Genomic DNA, 26,200 nt, shown 5'->3' on the forward strand with positions numbered 1-26,200 from the left:
AACTGGGAAATCTAGCCTTCTGAAAAAGTACTAAGCTATTAAGTTAGAACAAAAAATAGCTACATTTAAAATACAACTATAAAACACTAATTTTATATATATAAAAAGTCAAAAGTCTAGATACAAAAATCTAGCAGAATTTAACTAAATATTTTGCTACAAAAAAAACCCACAGGACTGACACAGGAACTGCTGTGCAATTTTGTGAGGTTTTGAAATTATCTGAACAACTGTTTGGCTACTTTGTTAAAGTCACCCTGTGGTGAAAATCAAGTTTTTAATGTTGTTTATATGTCTATGGTGTTTTTAATATGCTTTAAGACAAACCATGTGCAAATTCATGTCAACACCATTGCTGAGTATTTTCCCCTTAAAACTGCAGTGAAAAAAAAGACAGCGCTTTAAAATCACTGGTGTTTGTGATGTCACAAACTACCTTGTAACCAATCACGTCAACGTGCCGGCGGGCTTTAGCATATCATTAACAGCGAACTAGCAGGGGAGTCTCAAGAGAAGCCAGGTTATCAAGGTATATTTTTCTGTTGATATGAGATTAGCAATATGGTGGGTGTATGATGTATATTACGACGATATGATGAACTATATGCCTTTCTACACTGACGTTCTGAGTTGTTCAAAGTGTTTGTAAGAATTGTTAGAAGGCAGCTGTCTGACTCTGACATGGTAAACGGGAACATAGTTTGTGTAACATTAGCAACACATTATTAGCTGTTTGATAACGCGGTCAAGCAAAAGGCTAATCATATTAATTACTGTTATGTGTCCGACGTTGTAAAAAGCAATACAATTGTGCTGCGTTTATCTCAGTAAGTTGACCAAGTTGATCTCTGGCGTAAGCGAGTGGAGGAGGGCTAATTTGCATATTCATTGATCCGCGTATGTTAAATGAGGCAAAGGTGTAGAGTTACATTCAAGCTATTTTAAGGCATGAAGAATTTTTTTTTTCCACAGGAAAAAACATTTAAATATATCGATACAATTATTGACTACTGGGGGACTTTAAAGTTATACTGCTCCAGATTTTTACTAAGGAGTGTTCGCTAATCTATGGTTAACTCTGTGTGAAAAAAAAAACAAAAAAAACAAACTGTTTTAATAACACTATAAAAATGACTATGGAGCTATGACTGAACATGAATGCTAATGAATTTAGTTGAGAGCTCTAGAGCTCCCTCTACTGTAGCAATTTGACTTTAGTGACAGACGTATATTGGCCAATCTATCTTGAGATGATCACTGTTGGCAAATAAGCTTATCAGTAATGGCAATTACAAGAAAAGGTTACTTCCCACTTGTGTCAGCTCTAAAAATCTACTGACAATCTTGTTGATGAATAATAATTTTTCAGGGAATTTTGAGCAAGTATTCTGCAGAATATTTCAGCAATCACACCTGCCTGCCATGTTTGCCTGAACTGAAATGGAGACATTTGAAAAAAGCTCAGTGAATAGATAGTTTTACCCTCTTCAGTGTGCTGTAGTGTGGTCAGCAGGCAGTGCACACGGAGGTCCTGCAGTAAATCCTGAATCACCTGCAGCAGGTCATTAGGAATCTCCAGAGCTGACAGAGCCTCATGACTCAACCTGAGAGAGAGAAACCATTATTTTAATATCCACTAATAGAATCTGTGAAATGGAAACAGCAATACAATAATTCAGTTTTAACTGGATCTAATGTACATGATGATGATTGTATTGACAAAAAAGAAGTCATGTTTACATGAAACTTGCTTAAAGGCATAGTTCACCCACAAATTAACATTCTGTCATCATTTACCCTCTCTCATGTTGTTCCAAACCTGTATGACTTTCTTTTTACTGTGGAATATAAAAGATGTTTTTTTTTAAGAATGTTGTTAACCAAACAGCTTTGGTGCCCATTGATTTCATTGTATGGACAAAAAAAACATGCAAGACATTTCTCAAAATGCCTTCATTTAAACTGCACAGAAGAAAGAAGTCATATGGGTTTGGAATGACATGAGCAAATGCAGGGACGTGCACAGGGGGGTTGCTCAGGTTGCCCGGGCAACTGCCCATATGCCCTTCTCGACTCACGTTGCCCTTCCGAGGTGGAAAAAAATAAATAAAAAAATCGTACAATGGATGCAGAATTTCACGTAGGCCTAGATAAAAAATAATAATAATAATAATCGCAAAGCCTCATTCACTTCCATATTCGGGCACCCGTCCGAAAGTGAAAGTCAGTAGGGGAAGGGCAAACTCTGTTTACGTGGCTGCAGCGCTGCACGCTACCGGCACCTGAGCTGAGCCTGCATGAGCGGCACTAGAAGGAGATTGTCGCGGTTGTCGGGTGAGACGACTTAACGTTGTCGGAAAGGTGAGTAAGGTTATAATCGTTAACGACAACGAACGAAAAAACAAAAACTAGGTGGGAAAAACATCATCGTTAACTGAAATAAAAATAAAAACGAGGCATTACAAAAAAAACCGATAACTAACTAAAACTGTAATGTGTGTTTGGCAAAACTAACTAAAATAAAATAAAATTAGAGATTGAATGTCCTTAGTTTTCGTCTTTGTCAATGTCTTTCATAGAGCAAACGTTCAGCTGTATTTCATTTCCCTGCGTCTCTCACTCACGCGTCTCTCTCACATACTCGCGCGCGCACAGCCCCACCCCTCCGTGCACACCGCGCCTCCATGAGAACGCGTGTTGGAAGCAAGTTCACGAAAGGTTGGTATCTCGTGAAAACCTTTACACAAGCACACATTAAAAAGTGTTATAAAAATATTTTTAATTCTGAATATAATTTTGTCAGTGTGTTAATGTCGACCCGAGAAGCGATTGCTACTTTAGAAAGTTAACTAGACGCAAGTTTGAGGTAAAATGCACTTGGGTTGTCGATGTCAAAACACTATTTAAGCTGTGATTCAAGTAAGGAATAATTGACAACGGGCCGTTGAATTATTAGAAAAATAATGCACACCTGAGGTCGTGATTCGGTCAATTCAGTCAATTATTCCGCTTATACCATGGTTATTCACAGTCCTTCATATAGCCCGTGATTTTTTTTTTTTTTTTTTTTTTGGGGGGGGGGTGGGGGGGGGGTGACAGTGCCCTTTTTTTAGGTCAGAGCAACTGCCCCTCAAAATTCCTGTGCACGTCCCTGAGCAAATGGTGACAGAATTTTCATTGTTGGGTGAATGATTCATTTATAACATAAAATCAGCATATTTGGTTTCGGACACACATTTTCATTTTGATGCATCACTAATTCCTACATCCCTACTACAAGTTCACACGTGTACCTGACGGTGTGGATGACCTGTGTGAGCCAGACTCCACTGAGAGGGGTTTTGGTGTCCCAGCCTCCATACTGCCGCAGCTGCTGCTCAGTAAGAGAGGAGGGTAACAGAGCCCCTCGAACTAACTGCACCAGACGCCGAGTCACTTCCTCAATCATGCCCTACACACAATCAAACACATTACACGGTGAAAATAGTCCTTACTTTCACACACAGGTTGTCTCAAATAGTGATGCAACAAGTTCATTCTTTACAGAAACACCAAAACCAAAATTAAAGTTTTATTTAGCCGAAAACCAGACCCGAAAATAAAGTTTTTAATAATCAGTTAATTAGTCAAATGTATTCATTATCAACACTCAAACAAAAACCGAGTTGAATATAAAGATTTATATTGCACATCCCATTTGTTTTTTGTGATATAAACATTTAAATGATGGGTGTAGAAAAAAAAAAAAAAATTAATGACATATTTATTCAAACATACATTAAATAATGAAGACAGCATGCTCCTCTCTAGAGTTTTTCTTTATTTTTTATAGCTGTCTAACAAGCTATGGACACTGAATGGCTTTCCTGGCATAAATATAACATCACCATCCATTGTTTACAAGCTGTTTTTTGTCCGCAGTTGAAACACTGTTTTTGAGCGATTACATGATACCTTTCAGCTAGTTGTACTGTTTCTTTCAACAAGTGACAATAAAGACATTTATAATGTTACAAAAGCTTTCTATTTCATCAAAGAATTCTGAAAAAAATTAAAAACTGTTTTGCAAAAAACTGTTTTGCTGTATTTTTGATGAAATAAATACAGACTTCTTTCAGAAGAGACTTCTTTCAAAAACATTAGAAATGTTTCCAAACTTTTGACCGGTACTGTATGTAATGATGTTTATTCATGTTTATTTCATTTTATAACTAAAATCTTGTTTTTTTTTAAATAAAATTTGATTTAAAAAATTGTCAAGCCAGTCCTGGCATCCACACAGGCGACACGTTTACCTGTTGTAGCTCACTCCCGTTGTGTTAAGGAAATAGACACCTGCCATTGAAGCAGCGCTAATTAAAATGTCACCGATTTGATTAATGATTTCAGACTAAATTTAGGTGCATCACTAGTCTCAAAACTCATGCTCACACTTTCAAGCTCAAAAAAACATTCCAGCTGTTTTACTAACCTTAAAGTCATTCTGTCTTTGCCGAGCATTCTTCTTTAACTTCTCCACCTGACCGGACTTCTCTCCCGTCTGTCCAAGACAACACAATCAACAAGAGTGATTATACTAGCCTTTTGTCTCTAACACTCTGAAGGTATATTTGTGTGTGTAACTACCTCACTAAACAGGCTGCCGTTGACATAAGAGATCCAGAGTTTCCAGAAGTTGGGCAGCTGGCTGATGACCACGTCTGAGAGCTTTTCCACAAACCTCACCTGCTGAGGGCTCTTATAGTGCCACGCTGAGAAAATATGTATGATATAACATTACATACAAAGACAACAGTATTCTGCTTATAAAAGGATAACGGCTGACAATGAGCTTTCTGTGAGTTTCACAACTTGTCCTAGGGACAGTTTCAAACATCACATCATTTTTCTGTCTTATCTGAAAGCAAAATTCTGAACAAAGTGACAAAATCATGCCAAATCAGAACATTTTCTGTCATTGTATATATATTATAGGATATACACTACATTGAAATGTTTTTGGTTGGCAAGATTTTTTAAAAGTTTTTGAAATAAGTATCCTATGCTCACCAAGGCTGCATTTATTTGATCAAAAATATAGCAAAAACAATTATATTGTGAAATATTACAATTTTAAATAAATGTTTTCCAATTTAATATATTTTAATATGTAATTTATTCCTGGGATAGCAAAGCTAAATTTTCAGAAGCCATTTCTCCAGTCTTCAGTGTCACATGACCCTTCTGAAATCATCCTAATATGCTGATTTGATGCTCAAGAAACATATAAACTTATATATACAGTACAGTCCAAAAGTTTGGAACCACTAAGATTTTTTATGTTTTTAAAAGAAGTTTCGTCTGCTCACCAAGGCTACATTTATTTAATTAAAAATACAGTAAAAAACAGTAATATTGCAAAATATTATTACAATTTAAAATAACTGTGTACTATTTAAATATATTTGACAAAGTAATTTATTCCTGTGATGCAAAGCTGAATTTTCAACTTCGTTACTCCAGTCTTCAGTGTCACATGATCCTTCAGAAATCATTCTAATATGCTGATTTGCTGCTCAATAAACATTTATGATTATTTTCAATGTTGAAAACAGTTGTGTACTTTTTTTTCAGGATTCCTTGATGAATAGAAAGTTCAAAAGAACAGCATTTATCTGAAATACAAAGCTTCTGTAGCATTATACACTACTGTTCAAAAGACACTGCTCTTTTGAACTTTCTATTCATCAAATAATCCTGAAAAAAAATATTGTACACAAATATTTTGTACAATTGTACACATTAAATGTTTCTTGAGCAGCAGATCAGCATATTAGAATGATTTCTGAAGGATCATGTGACACTGAAGACTGGAGTAATGATGCTGAAAATTCAGCTTTGCCATCACAGGAATAAATTACTTTGTGAAATACATTCAAATAGAAAACAGTTATTTTAAATTGTAATAATATTTCACAATATTACTGTTTTTACTGTATTTGTAATTAAATAAATGTAGCCTTGGTGAGCAGACGAAACTTCTTTTAAAAACATTAAAAATCTTAGTGGTTCCAAACTTTTGGACTGTACTGTATATTGCCATTATTATGTAATAAAAATGAAAATTATTATTGCTGATCTTCAATGATAATGTCAAGTTACTGTAATGTATTTGAACCAAAAAAATTATAAGGATTTATGTTGATATCGTCCAAAACTACACTTTGCCAGGGGTGTTTCCAAACTTTTTGAGGGCAGTAGCTCCATGTAAACTTGCCTCACAGACATGAAAAATATATGTATAGAAATCGAAATGTCTATATAATGTCTATGTATTTATGTAAATAACAGCTGCTTGAATGTCAGCTTTGCATCATGTGAATAAATATATTAAAAAAGATAAAAGATCAATAATTTGATAAAATAAATGCAGCCTTGGTGAGCAATAAGCATAAGTGACTTCTTTCAAACAATATGTTGATCTTTCTGTTATTGTACTCACAGTCATCTTTAGGCGTCTGGAAGCTGCCTCCTCTCTTCACTGGAGCTGGGAGGCTGATCCTGTTCAGAGCTGAGGAGCGATCCAGCTCTATCCCGACACCACCCACTGAGACAGAGAGACACGATGAATGCTCATCTACATATGTCAGCATTTAACAGTGAAACACGTTTGTAAAAATAAAGGGTTTCACTTGAGGCTGACAGTTTCGGCTTAAATTAAAAAAAATAAATTTTTGATTTAATGGGGAAACAATGGTAAATGTTTCCCCATTATTATTTTTACTTGTGATTTGAGTGCAAATCATGAGGTGAATTCTTTTATCCAAAGTGACTTACAGAACCCTTATCATAGGAAAATCACCCTGTGGTAAGGTTCAAATCTAACAACCTTTTGGATTCTTAGTATCCCAGATCAACTGGTAGGTATCATGCAGTACCTCTTCTCAGACAATAGATGGCACTAAAGGTCTTTCTGGGCTCTTCCTAAGCCTTGATTAAATTGTTGATATAGTCTGAAACACTCAATATGTCCAGATAGTGTACACATGTCATGTTTCTCTCTCACACAGATAAAGATGTATACCATTCAGCCACTTGGATGTTTACTCTCTCTCTTTCTATATAAAAAATGAGTTTGGGTGTTGATCCAGGTGTCCAATCATCTCCTGTGTTTATCTATGCTCCTCTCTCTTCTTGTATTCCCCGATGTCTGCCTCTCTCTACAGCAAACCCCCCTCAGCTCTGCCACACTATAGAGCTCTGTGGACTTCCTGTTCTCTATAGGGTCATGACCAGACCACACACGTGCTGCTCTCTATCTAAACACACACACACACAGGGCAGAACACACACACTGCTTTCACTCTTCGGAGCAGTAAAGAAACCATCAATTTATTTCAAAGTATCTATGCGTGTGTACCTCTTTGCTCTTTGATAAAATCTTCTTTACAGTTTTGCATCAGCTGCAGGATCCACTTGTGTTGTGCGACTATACACTGCCACGCCGGGTCACCTGGAGCATGCAGATCCGACAGATACCTGAATAAAAAGAGAAACAGAATCATTAGAATATAATTGAATCTTCAGGAAACCCTTAAGCCCAACTCACAACGACAGGTCACTCCTAAGTGCTTTAATGCTATCGGACCGCATAACTTGTCATAGCTTTTGAAAATCTGACTATAAATGGGATGGCAGTAAATATAAGACGATGTTCTTTTTGCAAAGAAATCAGTTATATACAAAAATACAATGCAAAATAATACATTTCTGCAATATTTCTAATATTATATATAATAAAAAAGGCAGGGAATGCAATTGCTTAAAAAAAATAATTCAATACAAAATATTTACACTACTGTTCAAAGATTTGGAGCACAATTTTGCAGCACAACTGTTTTCAACATTGATAATAAGAAGAATTACATTTTAAAATGCAATTAAAATAGAAAACAGTTATTTTGATTTTAAACATTTTTACAATATTACTGTTTTTACCATATTTTTGATACTTTAGAGCATAAGAGCATAAAGTTCTTTCAAAAACAAGAACAAATCTTAACGTATAGGTTATATTAAAATGAATATTTTTGAGTTGACTTTCTCGCACAGAATAAATAAGTCTTTTTACATGAAATAGCTGCCTTTATATTTTGGGAGGGGGGTCCACGAGGGGAATATCATATTTGGGAGTCCTTGGCATCCAAAAGTAAGAAAACCCTGTCACAAGTGATGAATAATGTGAGCTCAACTCACATTGGTTGTCATCACATTGTTGCTCATTTGTGTAAATTTAAATGTTTCTCACTCGGTTGAGTCACTGGACACTGATATTGTATTTCAGCTCTCATAGAAACAAAATTGCAGTATGTCACTTTAAGTCACTTGTCACACACCTGATATAGCGTTTTTGATCATGTAGAGTGGATGGTGTCTCCAGAAGTTTATCCATAAGCAGTTTCCTTAGGGCTTCTATCCGAGTCTCCACCTCTGAATACACTACAAACAAACATGCAGGACAATCTTTCAATACTCCAGCTAACGTGAATGTACGTAAGAGGATGTGTGTCATAAACATATGCTATCTATCAGATATTATCAGTGAAGATCAGATAACCTTTCTTGAAGACTGGGACCTCTGTGTTCCCAAACAAAGATTTGGCTTTCTCATAATCATTGATGACCACATCATAATCCCCCTGAATGAGAAACAGATACACTGTCAGTTTAGCATTCAGATTTTTATATATTGCAGAGTGTATACACTAGCATTCAAAATTTGCGGTCAGTAAGATTTTTTTTTTTAAATAAGTCTCTTATGCTCACCAAGGCTGCATTTATGTATTGGATATAAAAAAAAACAGTAAAAAAGCAATATTGTGAAATATCATTAAAATTCTAAATAACTTTTTCTATTTTAATTTATTTTAAAATTTAATTTATTCCTATGATGGCAAAGCTGAGTTTTCAGCATCATTACTGTAGTCTTGAGTGTCACATGATCCTTTAGAAATCATTCAAATATGCAGATATGGTGCTCAAGAAACATTTCTTATTATCAATGTTAAAAACAGTTGTGCTGCTTAATATTTTTGTAGAAATTGATACATTTTTAGGATTATTTGTTAAATAGAAAGTTGAAAATTATTTGAAATAGAAATCATTTCAAACATTATACATGATTTTACCATTACTTTTTATCAGTTGAGAGCATCCTTGCTGAATAAAGGTATTAATTTCTTTAAAAAAAAAAAAATCTTACTGACCCAACGATAATTGTGTAGGTAAGAAAGTTAGACAGAGAGTGTGTGTGTGTGTGTGTGTGTGTGTGTGTGTGTGTGTGTGTGTATGGGAGATGCCACCTTCTGGATGTTGCGTTCAATGTTGAGTGGCAGGTTAAACAAAAATTTGAATCTCTGGAGCACATTGAGAGCGTTGCGTGTTGAGTCGGCCTTGTCTTTTCTACCTAACACTTCTTGAAACAGGGTGTCAGCAGTTTCACTTGCTCCTGAGAGGAATGAGCAAATGGAAAGAAATGAGAAAAGGGTGTAAAAGGATAACAGCTGATAAACAGCAGTCTAATCATCCTTGCTCGGTTTCAAATAAATTCAAGATCTCTTATGCTCCCTCTTCTTGGGTGGTCAGAGCTATTCTGTCCGATTTAATAAGAACCAGCCCCCTGACCAATATAAAAGTCTGACCAGCCTTTTTTCCACCAATTAGTCTGTTTGTGATTGGCTGAGAGTCAAAGGCAATAAGTGGCTTTGGTAAGAACATACATCTAAATGTACATGTAAAGACGGGTGGTGAGGAGGAAGAGGAGGGGTCGGCGATGAAAGCATGTCAGTGTGTGACTGGTTTATTTGTGCGGCCCACAGGAAACGAGCTTGTTTATTGACCCACCGTCACATGAGAGAATTGACATGGAGATATGATTGGGATATGAGTGGTCTCGAACAGACGCATACGCACTCACAGAAACACGCCGAGGTCTGCGTGAAATGTGTGGCTTTGATGGTCTAAAGAGAATGCATATGCAACTCTGATCCTAAATTTAGCTGCTTTGTGTAATCGTGTGCGATTCTGACCATGTGTTTGGTTTTATGTCTTACTGTTAAGGACATTTTCTAGTCGCTGGGTCATAGAGCCCTCCACCTTCTCAGTGCCGTCTGATTCAAGCTTCTGATGGATGGCTAGACAGAGAGAAGAAAAAAAAATTAAAACGTTTACACTACCGTTCAAAGGTGCATATTCAGCAAGGGCATATTAAGATGATCAACAAGAACAGTAAAGACTTTTATATTTCTATTAAAAAATGCTGCTCTTTTAAACTTTCTATTATACTGTGTGAATAAACACACCATATCAAAGTTAAGACCTTTTTTAAGACCTGCATAAATAAATAAAAAAAATAAGATTGCTAATAACGTAGAACTTTTCATTCCAAACAAGCCAGAAAGACACTCGAGGCTCTTATTTTGTATAGATATGTCTATGCGTTACTACTTAAACTGCTCAGATGAGTGAGATAAAATATTCACTCTAACAACCATACATAACATTTTACAATATAAACACCATAATGTGTAAACTGTCATAATTCATTAACAGTAAACCATAAGCAATCACTTGGCAAAAATGTGCAGTATTCATTAATTGCGAACTGCTCTGAGCCCACAAGACTGTAAAATGTGCAACAATGGCGTGTTTGGACTTTGAAGATGCAGCGCTCGCATTTATTTAATTCAATCATAGCCTATTGAAGTTTAATAAACACATTAGACTGATTGCTGTTTTCCACCTCAAATTTAATCTAAATTATAATCAAGGCATTTGTTATATCATTTAAGTGTGGACCTACAGGGACCCTGATAAGATTTCATCACTGGCATAATAACAGTGCAGATAGTCAGTCGTAAGCACAAATTTAATATGCGTATATGCATGTATATTATATTGGAAGATAAACCTTTGCACAAAAAAAAAAAAAACCTAAATGAAGTCTATTTTCGCTCTTCACATCTGGATTTGGGAAACTTCTGTACACAATGACGTCAGGACTAACCCCCGTCTCCCCCGGGGTCCGGAATGCTGTGTGGTACGCTTCCTCTGTCTCTGAGGTATGTTTTGACTTCTGCCTGGTAAGTTTTGGGAGTCTTCTCTGGGAATCAGTGCAGCTTCCGTTTGCTGCTCTCTCGTTTCCTCTCAGCACAATGACAACCTTATTACAACCTCATCTAAACATTATGACAACCACGCCTTGTTATCCGTCCCCATGCCTGTCAATCACATGAATACGCAGTGCTAAGAATAGCTCTTCTGTGTGACTCGAGACAAGTGACCTGAGACAAGTCCTATACACATTTTGTGACATTGACCTCTGATGAGAGCAGTCTGAGAAGACGCATACACCTGTGTACAATGACACAAGATGTGAAAAAACTTATCACATGTGCCTAATTTTGTTAAATGGCATGTCTATTGTTTTTATTGTCTATATGAACTTTTCTTTTCATACTCAATATACAAGTTATAATATATGAGTTAGCGGACACATTTTACTAAAAGTATCTCCATTCTGATGGGATTCACATTATGTAATTGAAGCCTGAGTTATAACATTTGGTAGGGACTGGGACATTATCAGAAGTTGCATTTGTCTTAGGGGACGTCCACATAGAAAGAGTTTTTATATTCCAATGCACTACTTTTCCATTGTTTTTCTATGTAAACATGCGCTAGACGGACGTTACGTTTGCGTCTCGCATCTTTTGCAGCGCCTCGCACATGATCAAGTTAAATGAATTTGCAGTGCCGCTCATCAACGCCAGTTCCAAAACACTGGACCAATCAGAAGAACTCGGAGGCAGGGCAAGCGATGCAAGCTTCTGTTTACAGTAGCAAGTTGTCATGGCAACTGTTTTATTTGTTCGTTATTGCATCACGTCTCAAAAACGTGTCTCGAAAGACTCTCCTGTTCAGTGCTAAAACCATTCCTGAGCGCTGCTACTCGAGTTTTTAGACGCAAAGACGTTCTGTGTGAACGAGCTCTTAATGTGGGTGTTAAAAAGTTGTGCCAAAAAACAGTTCAATAAAAAATTACGTTTAAGTTACAGTATTCAATGAAAGTCAAAACTGTTAAATATTTTGTGGAAATAAAATAATGTATCACTATGACGAATGTTTCTATCCGGACAGGATTACATTTAAAAAAAAAAAAAAAAAGAAGAGGAATTTGGATTCTAATTTTACACTGACGTTCACCTCAAAATGTGTTAAATCCATACTGTACAGCCAGTATTCACAAATAAAACTTAAATTATGATCATTACTAATTTGTTTCCATTATTGTTCTTTAATTCGCACAACTCAATAGTCATTACAATATTGTGTTTACAGGATGAGTAATTTTAACACAATAATTCCAACATGACTTAAGGCAACAAAATCTTCATGGACACAATCCAACCCCACCCTATATTACTCCCCAGTGAATATTCTTTTTCTTTCTTTTTCTTTTTTTTTTGATTGCTTTTCCTTCAGTCAAAAGCATGAATGCCATTTTAGGTTGTCTTACTAGGTTACATGCGTTTAAACATGCACACCAAGCATACGTACCTGCAAGAGCATCCTGAGCCTCAAAGAAAGTGCTGAGACCTCCTTTCACATAGGCCAGACTGCCCTCATTCTTCTTACTGGCTTGTTTCTTAAGATTTCCCACAGCCATACGCAGATGCTCAAAGCTACAACAGCAACAAAAATTAACACCATATTACACACAAATCTATTTTGGCAGATTAAAAGCTGGACAGACGGACGGTAAGTAGACCAACCCGGTTGAAGAATGGTTCTCGATGAGATACCAGGTGGCAGAGAAATTCTCGCTGGTGAAGTCTCCACTCATACCAGGGAACATGTTCTCCAGATCCTTCAGAGGAACCTTCCCTCTAAAGGAACAGAAGACAGAGACACACAGAGACCTATCAAGCCAAATACCACACTACAGATCATAGAGAAAAACCAGACAGGGTACAAACCAGATCTGTCCGGATATAAACAGCATTGCATAAGCCAACCCATACTGTCTTGTGGTGTGGCACCGAATACCCTGATGAAAAGCATATGATTCATATGCACTTTACTGTTGAAAAGTTTGGGTTCAGTAAGTACTTTTACTTAAATCATGGATCCATTTAATAAATCAAAAGTGACAGTAAAGACATTCATAATGTTACAAAAAAATTCTATTTCAAATATACACTACCACTCAAAAGTTTGGGATCGGTAAGATTTTTAATGTTTTTAAAAGAAGTTTCGTCTGCTCACCAAGGGTGCATTTACTTAATTAAATATACAGTAAAAACAGTAATATTGTGAAATATTATTACAATTTAAAATGACTGTTTTCTATTTGAAAATATTTTAAAATGTAATTTATTCTTGTGTTGCGAAAAGCTGAATTTTCAGCATCGTTAATCTAGTCTTCAGTGTCACATGATCCTTCAGAAATCATTCTAATATGTCAATTTGCTGCTCAAGAAACATTTATTGTTTACAATTGTACAAAATATTTGTGTACAATATTTTTTCCAGGATTCTTTGATGAGTAGAAAGTTCAAAAGAACAGTGTTTATCTGAAATCTAATCTTTTGTAACATTATAAATGTCTTTACTGTCACTTTTGATTGATTTAATGCATCCTTGCTGAAAAAAAGTATTAATTTCTTTCATTTCTTTTAAAAAAAATAAAAATAAAAATTCTTACTGACCCCAAACTTTTGAACGGTAGTGTAAAATGTTACAAAAGCTTTGTATTTCAGATAAACGCTGTTCTTTTGAACTTTCTTTTCATCAAAGAATCCTGAAAAAAAAGTACACAACGGTTTTCAACATTGATAATAACAACAAATATTTCTTAAGGAACTAATCATATCAGAATGATTTCTGAGGGATCATGTGACACTGAAGACTGGAGTAATGATGCTGAAAATTCAGCTTTGCCAACACAAGAATAAATTACTTTGTGAAATATATTCAAATAAAAAAACAGTTATTTTAAATTGTAATAATTTTTCACAATATTACTGTTTTTACTGTATTTTTAATTGAATAAATTAAGCCTTGGTGAGCAGACAAAACTTCTTTTAAAAACATAAAAAATCTTACCGATCCCAAACTTTTGAGTAATGTATACTGTTCCTTTTTCTATTTCTCGACAAATCCTAAAAAAATATTATAGTTTCCTTAAAAATAATATTAAGCAACACAACTGTTTACAACATCGATAATGATAAGAAATGTTTCTTGAGCACCAATCCAATTCAGCATATTAGAATGATTTCTGAAAGATCATGTGAATCTGAAAATTTGTGCAGAAAATTCAGCTTTGCCATCACAGGAATAAATGACATTTTTAAATATATTAAAATAGAAAACAGTTATTTAAAATGAATATTTCAGTAATATTTCACTATATGACTGTATAGCCTTAGCGAGCATAAGAGATTTTTAAAAACTATTAAAAAATCTAACAGACCCAAACTTTTGAACAGTAGTGTACTCATCTGAATATATGGATATAAATGAGTAAAAGTTTGCTGCAGAGGTCAAGGAAAGGAAGATGTTCACTTCCTATCAAAGGAAATAGTGTACCAATGACATCAGCCAGGTAGAAGACATACACACAATGGGCTGTTTCTACTTTCTGCTTAACCTCCTTCCTTATAAACACAGCAGTCCACTTCTATAAACACAGAGCAGTGCTTTTTGGGTGATGTGTGTGAGGAAATGCATTTGTTTTGCTCTATGTGAGTGTGTGTTTTAATCCGACAGTCAGAAATGAAGCACATATGTGTGTGAGAGTTGAGCACAGCACTGTGCAGACTTTGGAACTGTAGGTGTAAATTTAATACTTTCTAAGCTCATAACAGAACAATGCAAACTCAGTTGTGAATGTTTCTGTACTTGTCTATGTCGATGCCCAAAGGGTTGGCCGGCCTCAGTGAGAGAGGAGAGATTCCTTTGTTCCGATCAGTCCTCATGTCATAGTAGTTCAACTCATCAACCCAGACCGCAGACTGATCCAGAATGCCTAAACATACACAAGCATGCACATTCTCATTGGTTGAGCATTTGAAATCCACTGCCATCTTCAAAGAGCATGTGTGTACATTTAAAGAGTGTATAATGAATCAAACTGAAATTGTGATTTTTGCCTATAATGGAAATTGAGTGTGTTTACATCCACAACACTATGCTGATAAAGCAAGAAAACCATGTTTACGTGAGATCTGAAATGATCAGGATTTTCTTTGATTAGACATGAAAACAAAGTGACTTCTATTGGGATAAAACCAGGTGTGCCAATCGTTTTTTGATTAAGCAGACCTTTCCGGCGGTTAAAGGTTTAAGGTGTTTACATGACCTTACAAGATGTCAGGTATTAAGCATAATTGGTGTAGGACTGGCAGTATAAACACGCTCACTGAGTGTGTGTATGTGAGTTTGAGAGCACTGTGAGTGTGTGTCTCACCGATCCTCTCAGGTTTGAGCAGTTTGAAGGAGACAGTGGACGTCCCTTGGCCTCCGCTCTTGGTAGTGACGATGATCTCGCCCTTGTCATCTTTAGCAGGACCCACTCGACAGACTATCTTGCTAGCAGATATCCATTCTGCTGTCAGCAAACAGTTGTGACCACAGATAGACAGACCTGTGGTGTGGGAGATGGACAATGACCAAGAGAAAAGGAAGTCAATCAAATGGCCAATTTTGCCTCAGCTCATGTCTATCATGATGCCAATATGAATTAATCTGTCCAGGCCTATTTCAAAAAAATCATATTACATTTTAATTAGACTTTAGTTGATATTGTAGATCAGGTTTGGGAACATCATATTAGTTGTTGTACTTTTTTTCTTTTTAAATTATACACAAAAAAATATTTGTGTTGGATATCGCCAACAATAAAGAATGCTTGTCTGAACAAAGCATTATTTTAGCTTATTTCTCCTCTTGATTTAGAGTTTTATTGAGTTGCAAACTCAGACTCAGATAATTTATAATAAAATATAATAAATTATCTATTTAAATCTCTATTCAAAATACCCAATGTTTTGCAAGATTGAAGACACATAACTTCACAGTATATGCTATATTATTAAAAAAAAAAAAAAAAGATTGGGGTCGGTAAGATTTTTTAATTTTTTGAAAGAAGTCTCAGATGCTCACTTTTCTTTTCTTTTTAAAAAAACAAAAACAAACAAACAGTAAAATAGTAATACTGGAAAATATTATTACAATTTAAAATAACCATTTTCTATTTTAATATATTTGAACTTATTTCAATATTTTTATTTATTTCTGTGAAGGCAAAGCTGAATTTTCAGCAGCCATTACTCCAATCTTCAGTGTTACATGATCTTTCAGAAATAATTATATAAATGTTGAAAACAGCTGTTTAATATTTTTGTGGAAACCATGATACACTTTTTCAGGATCCTTCGATAAATAGAAAGTTCAAAAGAACAGTATTTATTACAAATAGATTATTTTTTAACATTATAAATATGTTTACAATCACTTTGATCAATTTAATGGATACTTGCTGAATTTTCTGAACAATTTCTTCAAACAAAAAAAAAACACTTATTGAACCCAAACCTTTACGGTTCAAAAAGGAGGCTTTGTATCTGTAACGTGCAATGGCTATGTGCATGTGAATTACCGATGAGATCATTGGGTCCAGTGCCCAGGTTCTCCCCACGAATGGTGACTTTGGTCCACGGCGCGCCCTCGTTGGGTGAGATCCCAGTCACCAAGGGAGGCTGACGGGCACGTGACATTGTTCACACACCTAAATGAGACAAAGTTCAACTCTAAGTGTTTTGTTTAAGCTCACTACACATTCTCATCACTGCTGATGGAGATACATCAAAACATTCAAATTTTAAAACGTTAGACATGAACAAATAAATCCAACCATCCGGCACTCACTGAGTGAGCACATTTCTGTTCGGAGTAACACGGATATTTCATTATATACAATATTACAAGTAGTTCAGTAATCATGCCATTTTTTTCCATGGCTTTTGCACTGTCACAAACTTTCTCTCGTATACAAACACTCACACAGAGCAAAAGACTGACAGCTCCAGGGCGATTTGCGTGCAAGACCCCATGGCTGTCTCTGTGTGGTCTGAGAGGGTGTGTTTTCTGCGTCTGTGTGGTCTCTGGCATGGGCCAGAGAGAGAGATAAAGGGGAAGGGGTGATGGTTGAGTTCTACAGCGTCCACGGTGCAGATTCAGAAAACGTCTCGCTGCTTATAATATAATTTGGGTGTCTGGCATGTATATTTACTGCAGGGTTTTATGGTGACGCAAGTACTTTGGAAAAATTGTGAAATTGTGCAAATGCATTGCCTGTAGATTATATAGGTCAATGACGCAAATTTGTTTCTACCCGGATCTTACAATAAAAATGCAATTATTATGCACTATGGCTTAAATAAACTTCTTATGATGAGCACGTCTTAATTTTAATTTAAAATTCATTCAGTTTTTTTTTTTTTTTTTGAGGAGGGGAGCATGAATGATTTTAAAAAATAATTTAAGAAGAAAATAAAAAAAAGCTTATTAAGTAGCTTGGCATATTTTTGATTATTGTTTCAATAAGAAGCAGTGGGGGGGGGATAAACTCAAAAATGTCAGCGAAATATTAACAATATTAAAAATAAATTAAGAAGAGAGAAAGAAAAAAAATTAAGAAATACCCAAAAGGGGGAATAAAAAAAAATCACATAAAACAAATTAAAACTTATAATAAAAACGTCTGTTCAGTTACAGCACAATCTGATGGAAGTGAAAATGGTAAAAGTCAAAGACACACTTCTGTGCGGCAACATTTGGGAGTGATTGACTGCTTAGATGATTGACCTGAGAGTCTCTATGGAATAAAGAGCTTGTCCCAGACAAATTACCAAGCACCCTCCTCTCAACACTCAGCCCCTTCATAAACACTCTGACCCCCCACCTACAGCACACACTCACAGACGACATGTGATAGCAGGAGCTTGAACAAACTATTCAACATGAGAACATCATACTGCTGACTGCATACAATTTCTCAACATTTACAAAATCACTATTTTAAGTTTTTTTTTTTTTTTTTTTTTACTATTTTAGACATGATTATATATATATATATAGGCCATAACTTAAATAATTATCTGCTTATTGTATCTATGAATTTTAATATGGCCATAAGTTGTGTTTGCAAGAGATTAAGAAAAAAAAACATTCAATAGTCAACAAATGAAAACTATAATCTGATTTCAATTTACATTGTGATTTCAGCTATAATAATATAACTAACACCAAAATAAAACAGCTCTTGCAAAGCATTGTGGGCCCTGGGTTGCATTTTAAAGCTGCTGCTAATATTTAACACTACTGACAATCATAAAAAACACATAACTGAAGAGGAGATGGAAGAAAAGCACAAACAGAACATGTCCGAATGCTCTTTTTGTTTCAAGACCACAAAACAAAACAAGATGTCAGATCTCTCATAGTAATCTAATAAACAAAATGAAAAAAATGATTTTGATCAGCATAACAGAAAAATAAATTATCAGGCTCCAGTCAAGTCAAATTTAATATATACACTCTCACTTGGTTAAAATAACTATACATGAGAAATTAATTAAGGTTTTATACTGTTGTACGTTAGCTGTGTGTTGTGTTTGTTATTAATGACAATACAATCTGAACTGACGGAGAGTGTTAACAGAAGCAGTTTATCTGATTTTATTTTAACAACAACAAAATAATTTTCTAAGATAATAAATACAAAGCTCGTTAACATGCACTGTTCATTATCGTGAGGTAGTTTTACCTAAACAGCAGCTGTGACAGATGAGACAACAGTAATGCTAATGCTAAAAACATTCTGATAGAAACGCCAGCGAAAAGGCATTTACTGAGACAAAAGTTTTTTCTCATAATAACAGCCCAGTTTTATCACCTGCAAATCGAGGTAGAATAAAAAAATGCGATTACTTACAGGATTAAAGGCAGTGAAGAGAATCACTATACAACTCTTCTTTCCTCTGAAAAACAGTTCCGGTTTAGATTCTGTGGCCCCGCCCACACGACGAATCACATGACATATACATGAATAATGCATCAAACTGAGCCACAGAGTCACGAAAATTGGTATTAAACTGTAATGTAGCTAATTGTAAAGGTTTGTGCTTTATTTTAAAAGTGTTGATGCCAACAAATGACAGTGCTGACAGTGAAAACTGTTTGTGTTTGTTGGAAAATTCTCAATTTCTGGAGAATTATGTGGGTGAAAGAAAACTAAAACATCTAATTTAATTTGCTACTTTTATATACAAATTACAATATGCTCAATGTAAAGGATGTAAACAGGATAGATCGATAGATAGATCGATAGATAGATCGATAGATAGATAGATAGATAGATAGATAGATAGATAGATAGATAGATAGATAGATAGATAGATAGATAGATAGATAGATAGATAGATAGATAGATAACTTAAATGTTTATAACTTTCATTTAATAGGTCTGACATCAACTGAAATGCTGCACATTTTACTTTGGGTTTCATGCTATTATGCAACACTCATTTGCACTAATTGTATACACAAAGTTCAACATCAAAGTCAACCTGTGAGGTCACATTTAGATTATGAACCATTTTCAATGCATATGGCGTTACTTCCACTTGTTCTGGGAAAGCGCTGCACCATAACACCACACAACAGAGACCACCCAAGCACTGTGCGCCATTATGCCCTCTCTTATCTCCTTAAATAGTGCACGGCCGAGATACTTTCCCTCAGATAAGGCCTTTTGGGCTATTGGGAACGACAATTTTTCAATCATTCTGAACTAATCTGAGGAATCAAATCCAATTTGACTTTCCTGCGGCCACATCGTGCTGTGTTGCGTGTGACGGCACCACAGGGGATCTTCAGCAGTGTAAACACGTCATGTAGCCTCGGCTATTTTCTCAAGAGGGCCACCGCCAAAGATCCATCCAGCTAATTAACAGAGAAAATGTTAGTAAAATAAGATAACTCAGATAAGATCTACACTGTATGTTTGTTCAGCTTAACCACTGTTGATGATGGTTCTACATTCCTGATACGAGAGTGGCAATTACTACACCATGGGTCACAACACAGCAATAAGACTCAAACTGACCACAAACACCAGTACTATGGTGAATGAGCCTCTTAAACAACATTTTTAACAAGTGGAGCAGACAAATAATACTAAAATAAGAGAATGAGATATAATTTTGGTTTAAAACAAATGTTATCAAAATGCTTTTTTTTAATTCACACTCAAATGACACTATGAGCACATTATGGGGGCAGAAGAATGAAGTTTCTCTACATTATTGTTCTGCTCGAATGTGTTCGTCATTGTGTTCCCATGGGTCGTGAGCCAGCACAGGAAATACTGTGAATAGGCTTCCTATTACACACACACGCGCACACACACCTAAATATTACTCTCGCAGAACGCTGTTACTGTATAACATTATTTTGAGCTCTTGACGTCTTTATGAACTGCACAGTGCATTGAACTGAATAGGCTACTGTACATTCATAGATAAGATTCCCATGTACTAAAAACAATTCATCAAAATTAAATAATCAGCTTTTGAATTATTTCATGTGGTATTTTGTAGGGCTTTCAGGCCTCTCTTTTTCTGGTTGAGCCAACAGGTACTTCAAAAATTTGGTTATAAAGTTTGGTTTTCAAATGTGATTATTTTATTATTTCTCTTCAGTCGTTTGCATTATTACCTGTAGTGCATTATGATTTGTAAAGGTAATGTATTTATAAATGTTCTGTTTATAATTTCTGTTTATAAAAGACAACAGCAAGAGACATTGTGGTTTATTATGGTATATTATATATTATTTCCTGATCCTGTGTTTAATTGCAATATTGTTTTTACACATTTTTTGTATTTTGTATGTTACATGACATGAAAACAATATTGTTTCAGTTAAAATAAATCGAAATAGTAGTATAAATAATAAAATAAAAGCATGAAAAACGTGTTTTAAACAAGATATTAATAGTGATAGTGTATTAATAGTGTAAAAGACACATATTACCATAACCTGCACATAATGAGAGTTGTACTTATAAAGTAGAAACGAACTGGTCTTTGTAGACCTGAACTACCCCGTCCATTCGTTATATGGACGTGTATGTGCCAAATATGACCAGATGGGGGCGCTACAAAAGCAGACATTGCTGAGCAGTTATTTCAAGTCACCCAGGACCTGAATCATATACAGTACGCATGACATATGCTTGCTTTTCAGAAGACGTGTATGTAGAAAATATGAGTGAATGGTTTATGTGGAATCACTGTGGAATTATCACGTAAATGTGATATACATTTAAGTAGGCTATTATTAACAAGATTATTTACAATTCTATACTTTTACAAGCAGAGCTACAATGGCTGTAATAAATTTGTGAGCTAGAGGAAGCTTAGCGTAAATAGGCTGTTTAAATTTGGCATTCATCAAATGAAGGCTATAGTAGGCCTAAGCCTAATGTATAAGTGTGTGTGAGTAATGAGCAAAGAATTAAAAAAGGAAATAGGTGCTCATTCTGGATAAAAGGGGTAAAATACATTGGGGTCAGTTTTAACAGGCTTTTGATCCTCTTGGAAAGGGTGGATGAAAGACATCCTGTAGCCTACTGCAGAGAAAGAAAATAGGAGGGGTCACCATCCAACTCTGTCTTACTGCTTCAACAAACTCTTAAAAAAATGGTTCTTTATTGTCATCTATGTTAAGAACCATCAACATCCATGGAACCTTTCCATCACACAAAAGTTTTTTTGAGGAAAAAAGTTCTTCAGATTAATAAAATAAAGTTTTAAAAAAAAACTTTATTTTTTAAGAGTGTATTTAAGGATAGTTAATTTTTAACCCCATTATGTAGTTCAAACTACTGTCTTATTGCTATTAAGATATTAATATTAACAAATAAAACATACTCTTAAAAAAAAAAAAAAAAATATATATATATATATATATATATATATATATATATATATATATATATATATATATATATATATATATATATATACAGTACAGTCCAAAAGTCCATTAAAAGATTTTTAATGTTTTTAAAAGAAGTTTCGTCTGCTCACCAAGGCTACATTTATTTAATTAAAAATACAGTAAAAAACAGTAATATTGTGAAATATTATTACAATTTAAAATAACTGTGTACTATTTAAATATATTTGACAAAGTAATTTATTCCTGTGATGCAAAGCTGAATTTTCAGCATCGTTACTCCAGTCTTCAGTGTCACATGATCCTTCAGAAATCATTCTAATATGCTGATTTGCTGCTCAATAAACATTTATGATTATTTTCAATGTTGAAAACAGTTGTGTACTTTTTTATTCAGGATTCCTTGATGAATAGAAAGTAAAAAAAACAAAACAGCATTTATCTGAAATACAAAGCTTCTGTAGCATTATACACTACCGTTGAAAAGTTTGGGGTCAGTAAGAATTTTTATTTTTATTTTTTTGAAAAGAAATTAAAGAAATGAATACTTTTATTCAGCAAGGATGCATTAAATCAATCAAAAGTGGCAGTAAAGACATTTATAATGTTACAAAAGATTACAAAAGCACTGTTCTTTTGAGCTTTCTATTCATCAAATAATCCTGAAAAAAAATATTGTACACAAATATTTTGTACAATTGTACACATTAAATGTTTCTTGAGCAGCAGATCAGCATATTAGAATGATTTCTGAAGGATCATGTGACACTGAAGACTGGAGTAATGATGCTGAAAATTCAGCTTTGCCGACACAAGAATAAATTACTTTGTGAAATATATTCAAATAGAAAACAGTTGTTTTAAATTGTAAAAATATTTCACAATATTACTGTTTTTTACTGTATTTTTAATTAAATAAATGTAGCCTTGGTGAGCAGACAAAACTTCTTTAAAAAACATTAAAAATCTTAGTGGTTCCAAACCTTTGGACTGTACTGTATATGAATAAAATATAAATATAATCTAAAATATATTTACATAAAGTGTACATTTCTAAAATATATATAGAACTGATAATATTTATAATATCCATTTAAAATTTATTGTTGCTATTATCCCCGTCAGACACTGCATCACATGGTTTTTGGTTTAAACCAATAAAATGTTATGTATTTATAATATTATGAAAACAGGAGTACTGCCCGCTCACTGATTGGTCCCTGCTCAATCAATCACAATCGAAAATGACCCATAACTTGTATGATTGTGATTCAGGCATCATGTAAGACAGGCATGGATAACCAACTAGACAGGAAGTGGAATTGGTTCATGTTCATGGTAGCATCATCAACTTGCACCTATTATAATCTCAATAATATCAATTGATAATATTCAAAGTTCATATGAAGATCTTTTGGAGCTATATACAGAACACAGGGGCCTGGTTCGTTTGGCCTTAGTTCAATTATAGGACATTTAAAGGGATAGTTCACCCAAAAATGAAAATTTGATGTTTATCTGCTTACCCCCAGGGCATCCAAGATGTAGGTGACTTTGTTTCTTCAGTAGAACACAAATGATGATTTTAACTCCAACCGTTGCCGTCTGTCAGTTGTATAATGCGTGTCAATGGGAACTCCATCTATAAGAGTCCAAAAAACACGCACAGACAAATTCAAATCCCTGCAGCTCGTAATGACACATTGATGTCCTAAGACACGAAATGATCGGTTTGTGCGAGAAACCGAACAGTATTTATATCATTTTTGACCTCTAATACACCACTATGTCCAATTGCCTTGCGCACGGCATCCGGCGCGTTAGGTGCGTGGTATAGTTTAACGGATTAGTCCACTTTAAAATAAAATTTTCCTATGTAATCTGTTTTCCTCATGGGGACCAAAAATGTCCTATTTGGTCCCCGTAACATACCAAGCACACACACACACACACACACACACACACACACACACACACACACTGATGCCTTGATTCTACAATGCACACAGTAATATGAAATCAACTAGCAAGAACACATACACATAAACACTGTCAGCATACAGTATATACACATACAAATTCAAACACTGCTAGATTTTCTACATTCAAATATGAAAAATATTTGAAATGTTTTGTTTGAATTTGTAATTGTATATTGATACCTTAGCAGAGCTTTTGATAAATATTTGCTTACCTACTACATTGTCTGAACATGTGGCACCATTTCTCCCTCTCCTCCCTGTCAGACTGAGATTTTATCTCCACCCACTCTGTGTAAATCACTTAGTATTTTAATGCCAATATAAACCTGATTGATGTGTCAACCCACTCATATCTCTCACACATTCACTAGAGCAGAGACAACATCTGAACTCTGATTCACCTGCAGACTGTCACACTGCAACACACACACGCACAAACATTGAAAAGACAACTGCATGGCATAAACAACAGACTCTCCACGCATACAGTACACACAGAGGATGGAAATGACGTCACACTTTAGGCCCTCTGTATCAATGACGCCTGTGGTGCAGGTTATGGGAACATACAGCAGGACATGGAAATGCTTATGACACATTGTTCTCCATCTTTGTGTGTGTGACCTGAGGGAGAACAGATAGGAAGATTATTAAGAGGAGCTGGTGACAGGGGGATAAACGGACTGGATGCAAATCAGGGCAAATGTAAAATGTGTTAACTAATGAACAAGTCGTGAATATGTCATGCTGATTATGTTGATATTATGAGAACCTTATGAACCTTTCTGGGGAATTTTCTAAACAAGCAGCATATATGGACCCCGTAAACCCTGTTTATCATAATAAAAACCTGTTTTATATCAGGTAAATGAGAACGTAAACGTGAGAAGAAAATCCAAAAATTTCATATTTAATGTAATGTGAACAAATGGGCCTATTGCACCACTTTTAAATTATGTGTTGATGGTCGAGGTTTATAAATGAGGTGTATGTTTATGCTCAACAGGAACTCTCTCTCTCTCTCTCTGTGTGTGTGTGTGTTGAGTTATTCCAGTGGGATGTAATAAAGGACAATGTGGGACTATGTAAATTGAGAATCAATCTTCTCCATTGCTTTAATTACCTTTAACTCTCTTCCCTCGTCCAGCAGGAAATGAAATAGTAGAGATTTGCATTGCCTAATACGTTTCATAATCACAGTAAGAACAGGATTGTTGGGGTAATGGTGTTCCAGGTATACATTAGTCACAGTCATGAATACCAGTGAATACCTAAACCACAACTCACACACACAAACACATGCTTACATGCCTGTCTAAAAGGGCACATACCATAAGACTTCAATGCTTTCATATAATGCTAATAATTATTTACTAACCCAATCCCCACCCACAAAATAATTAGCATTTTAACATTGTTCATTACCATTTTCAAATTTTAACTTTTAATAAAATAAAAAGAAACCCACAAAGATTTGATTCTCTTCAACCACTGACAAATAAATATATGTGCACATCAGTTCTCTAGCATTAAGTGTTTAGCATGTTTGATTCAACAAACCAATGTTAAAGGGTCATTAATTACTCACCCTCATGTCATTCCATGCATGTCGTTCATGAAGCTTCGAAGCTTTACGAATCTTTTGTTTCGAATCAATGGTTCGGAGTGCGCATCAAACTGCCAAAGTCACGAGATTTCAGTAAACGAGGCTTCGTTACGTCATTAGTGCTTTGAAACGTTTCAAAATTTCAGTGGTTCATGTGACTTTGGCAGTTTGATACACGCTCTGAACCACTGATTCGAAACAAAAGATTTGTAAAGCTTCGAAGCTTCATGAAGCAGTGTTTTGAAATCGCCCATCACTAGATAATGTTGAATAAAGTCATTATTAGTCGGTATTCACATCACTTCATAGCATTAAGGTTGAACCACAGTAGTCAAATGCACTGTTTTAAATATGTCTTTAGTAGCTTTCTGGGCAATGAAAGTTTTAAAGGTGCCCTAGAATTAAATATTGAATTTATATTGGCATAGTTGAATAACAAGAGTTCAGTACATGGAAAAGACATACACTGAGTTTCAAACTCCATTGTTTCCTCCTTCTTATATACAGTAAATCTCAGTTGTTTAAAAGACCTCCGAAGAACAGG

At 35.0% G+C, this 26,200-nt stretch overlaps 1 protein-coding gene across 3 annotated transcripts in view; it reads right to left on the minus strand.

Annotated features, from left to right (window-relative positions):
• Positions 1-23,710, minus strand: part of exoc2 (exocyst complex component 2) — a 40,702-nt gene extending 16,992 nt beyond the window's left edge. Inside the window, exons 1-16 of one of the 3 annotated variants that reach the window (XM_067383853.1) lie at positions 23,595-23,710; positions 16,703-16,831; positions 15,512-15,688; positions 14,944-15,070; positions 12,813-12,926; positions 12,598-12,722; positions 10,092-10,172; positions 9,342-9,487; positions 8,597-8,678; positions 8,376-8,478; positions 7,400-7,518; positions 6,482-6,586; positions 4,627-4,751; positions 4,472-4,540; positions 3,294-3,451; positions 1,483-1,604 (exon numbers count right to left, since the gene is read on the minus strand). In XM_067383853.1, the coding sequence (XP_067239954.1) occupies positions 1,483-1,604; positions 3,294-3,451; positions 4,472-4,540; positions 4,627-4,751; positions 6,482-6,586; positions 7,400-7,518; positions 8,376-8,478; positions 8,597-8,678; positions 9,342-9,487; positions 10,092-10,172; positions 12,598-12,722; positions 12,813-12,926; positions 14,944-15,070; positions 15,512-15,688; positions 16,703-16,820 (1,771 nt within the window). In that variant the 5' untranslated portion in view covers positions 16,821-16,831; positions 23,595-23,710. Of the gene's footprint in view, positions 1-1,482; positions 1,605-3,293; positions 3,452-4,471; positions 4,541-4,626; positions 4,752-6,481; positions 6,587-7,399; positions 7,519-8,375; positions 8,479-8,596; positions 8,679-9,341; positions 9,488-10,091; positions 10,173-12,597; positions 12,723-12,812; positions 12,927-14,943; positions 15,071-15,511; positions 15,689-16,702; positions 16,832-18,871; positions 18,891-19,039; positions 19,122-23,594 lie in introns of those variants that run through there. The other 2 variants (XM_067383852.1, XM_067383854.1) reach the window with 2 other exon arrangements.
• Between the last annotated feature and the right edge of the window lie 2,490 nt (positions 23,711-26,200).

This window comes from Chanodichthys erythropterus, chromosome 4 (genome assembly GCF_024489055.1).
Source record: "Chanodichthys erythropterus isolate Z2021 chromosome 4, ASM2448905v1, whole genome shotgun sequence".
Taxonomy (NCBI): domain Eukaryota; kingdom Metazoa; phylum Chordata; class Actinopteri; order Cypriniformes; family Xenocyprididae; genus Chanodichthys; species Chanodichthys erythropterus.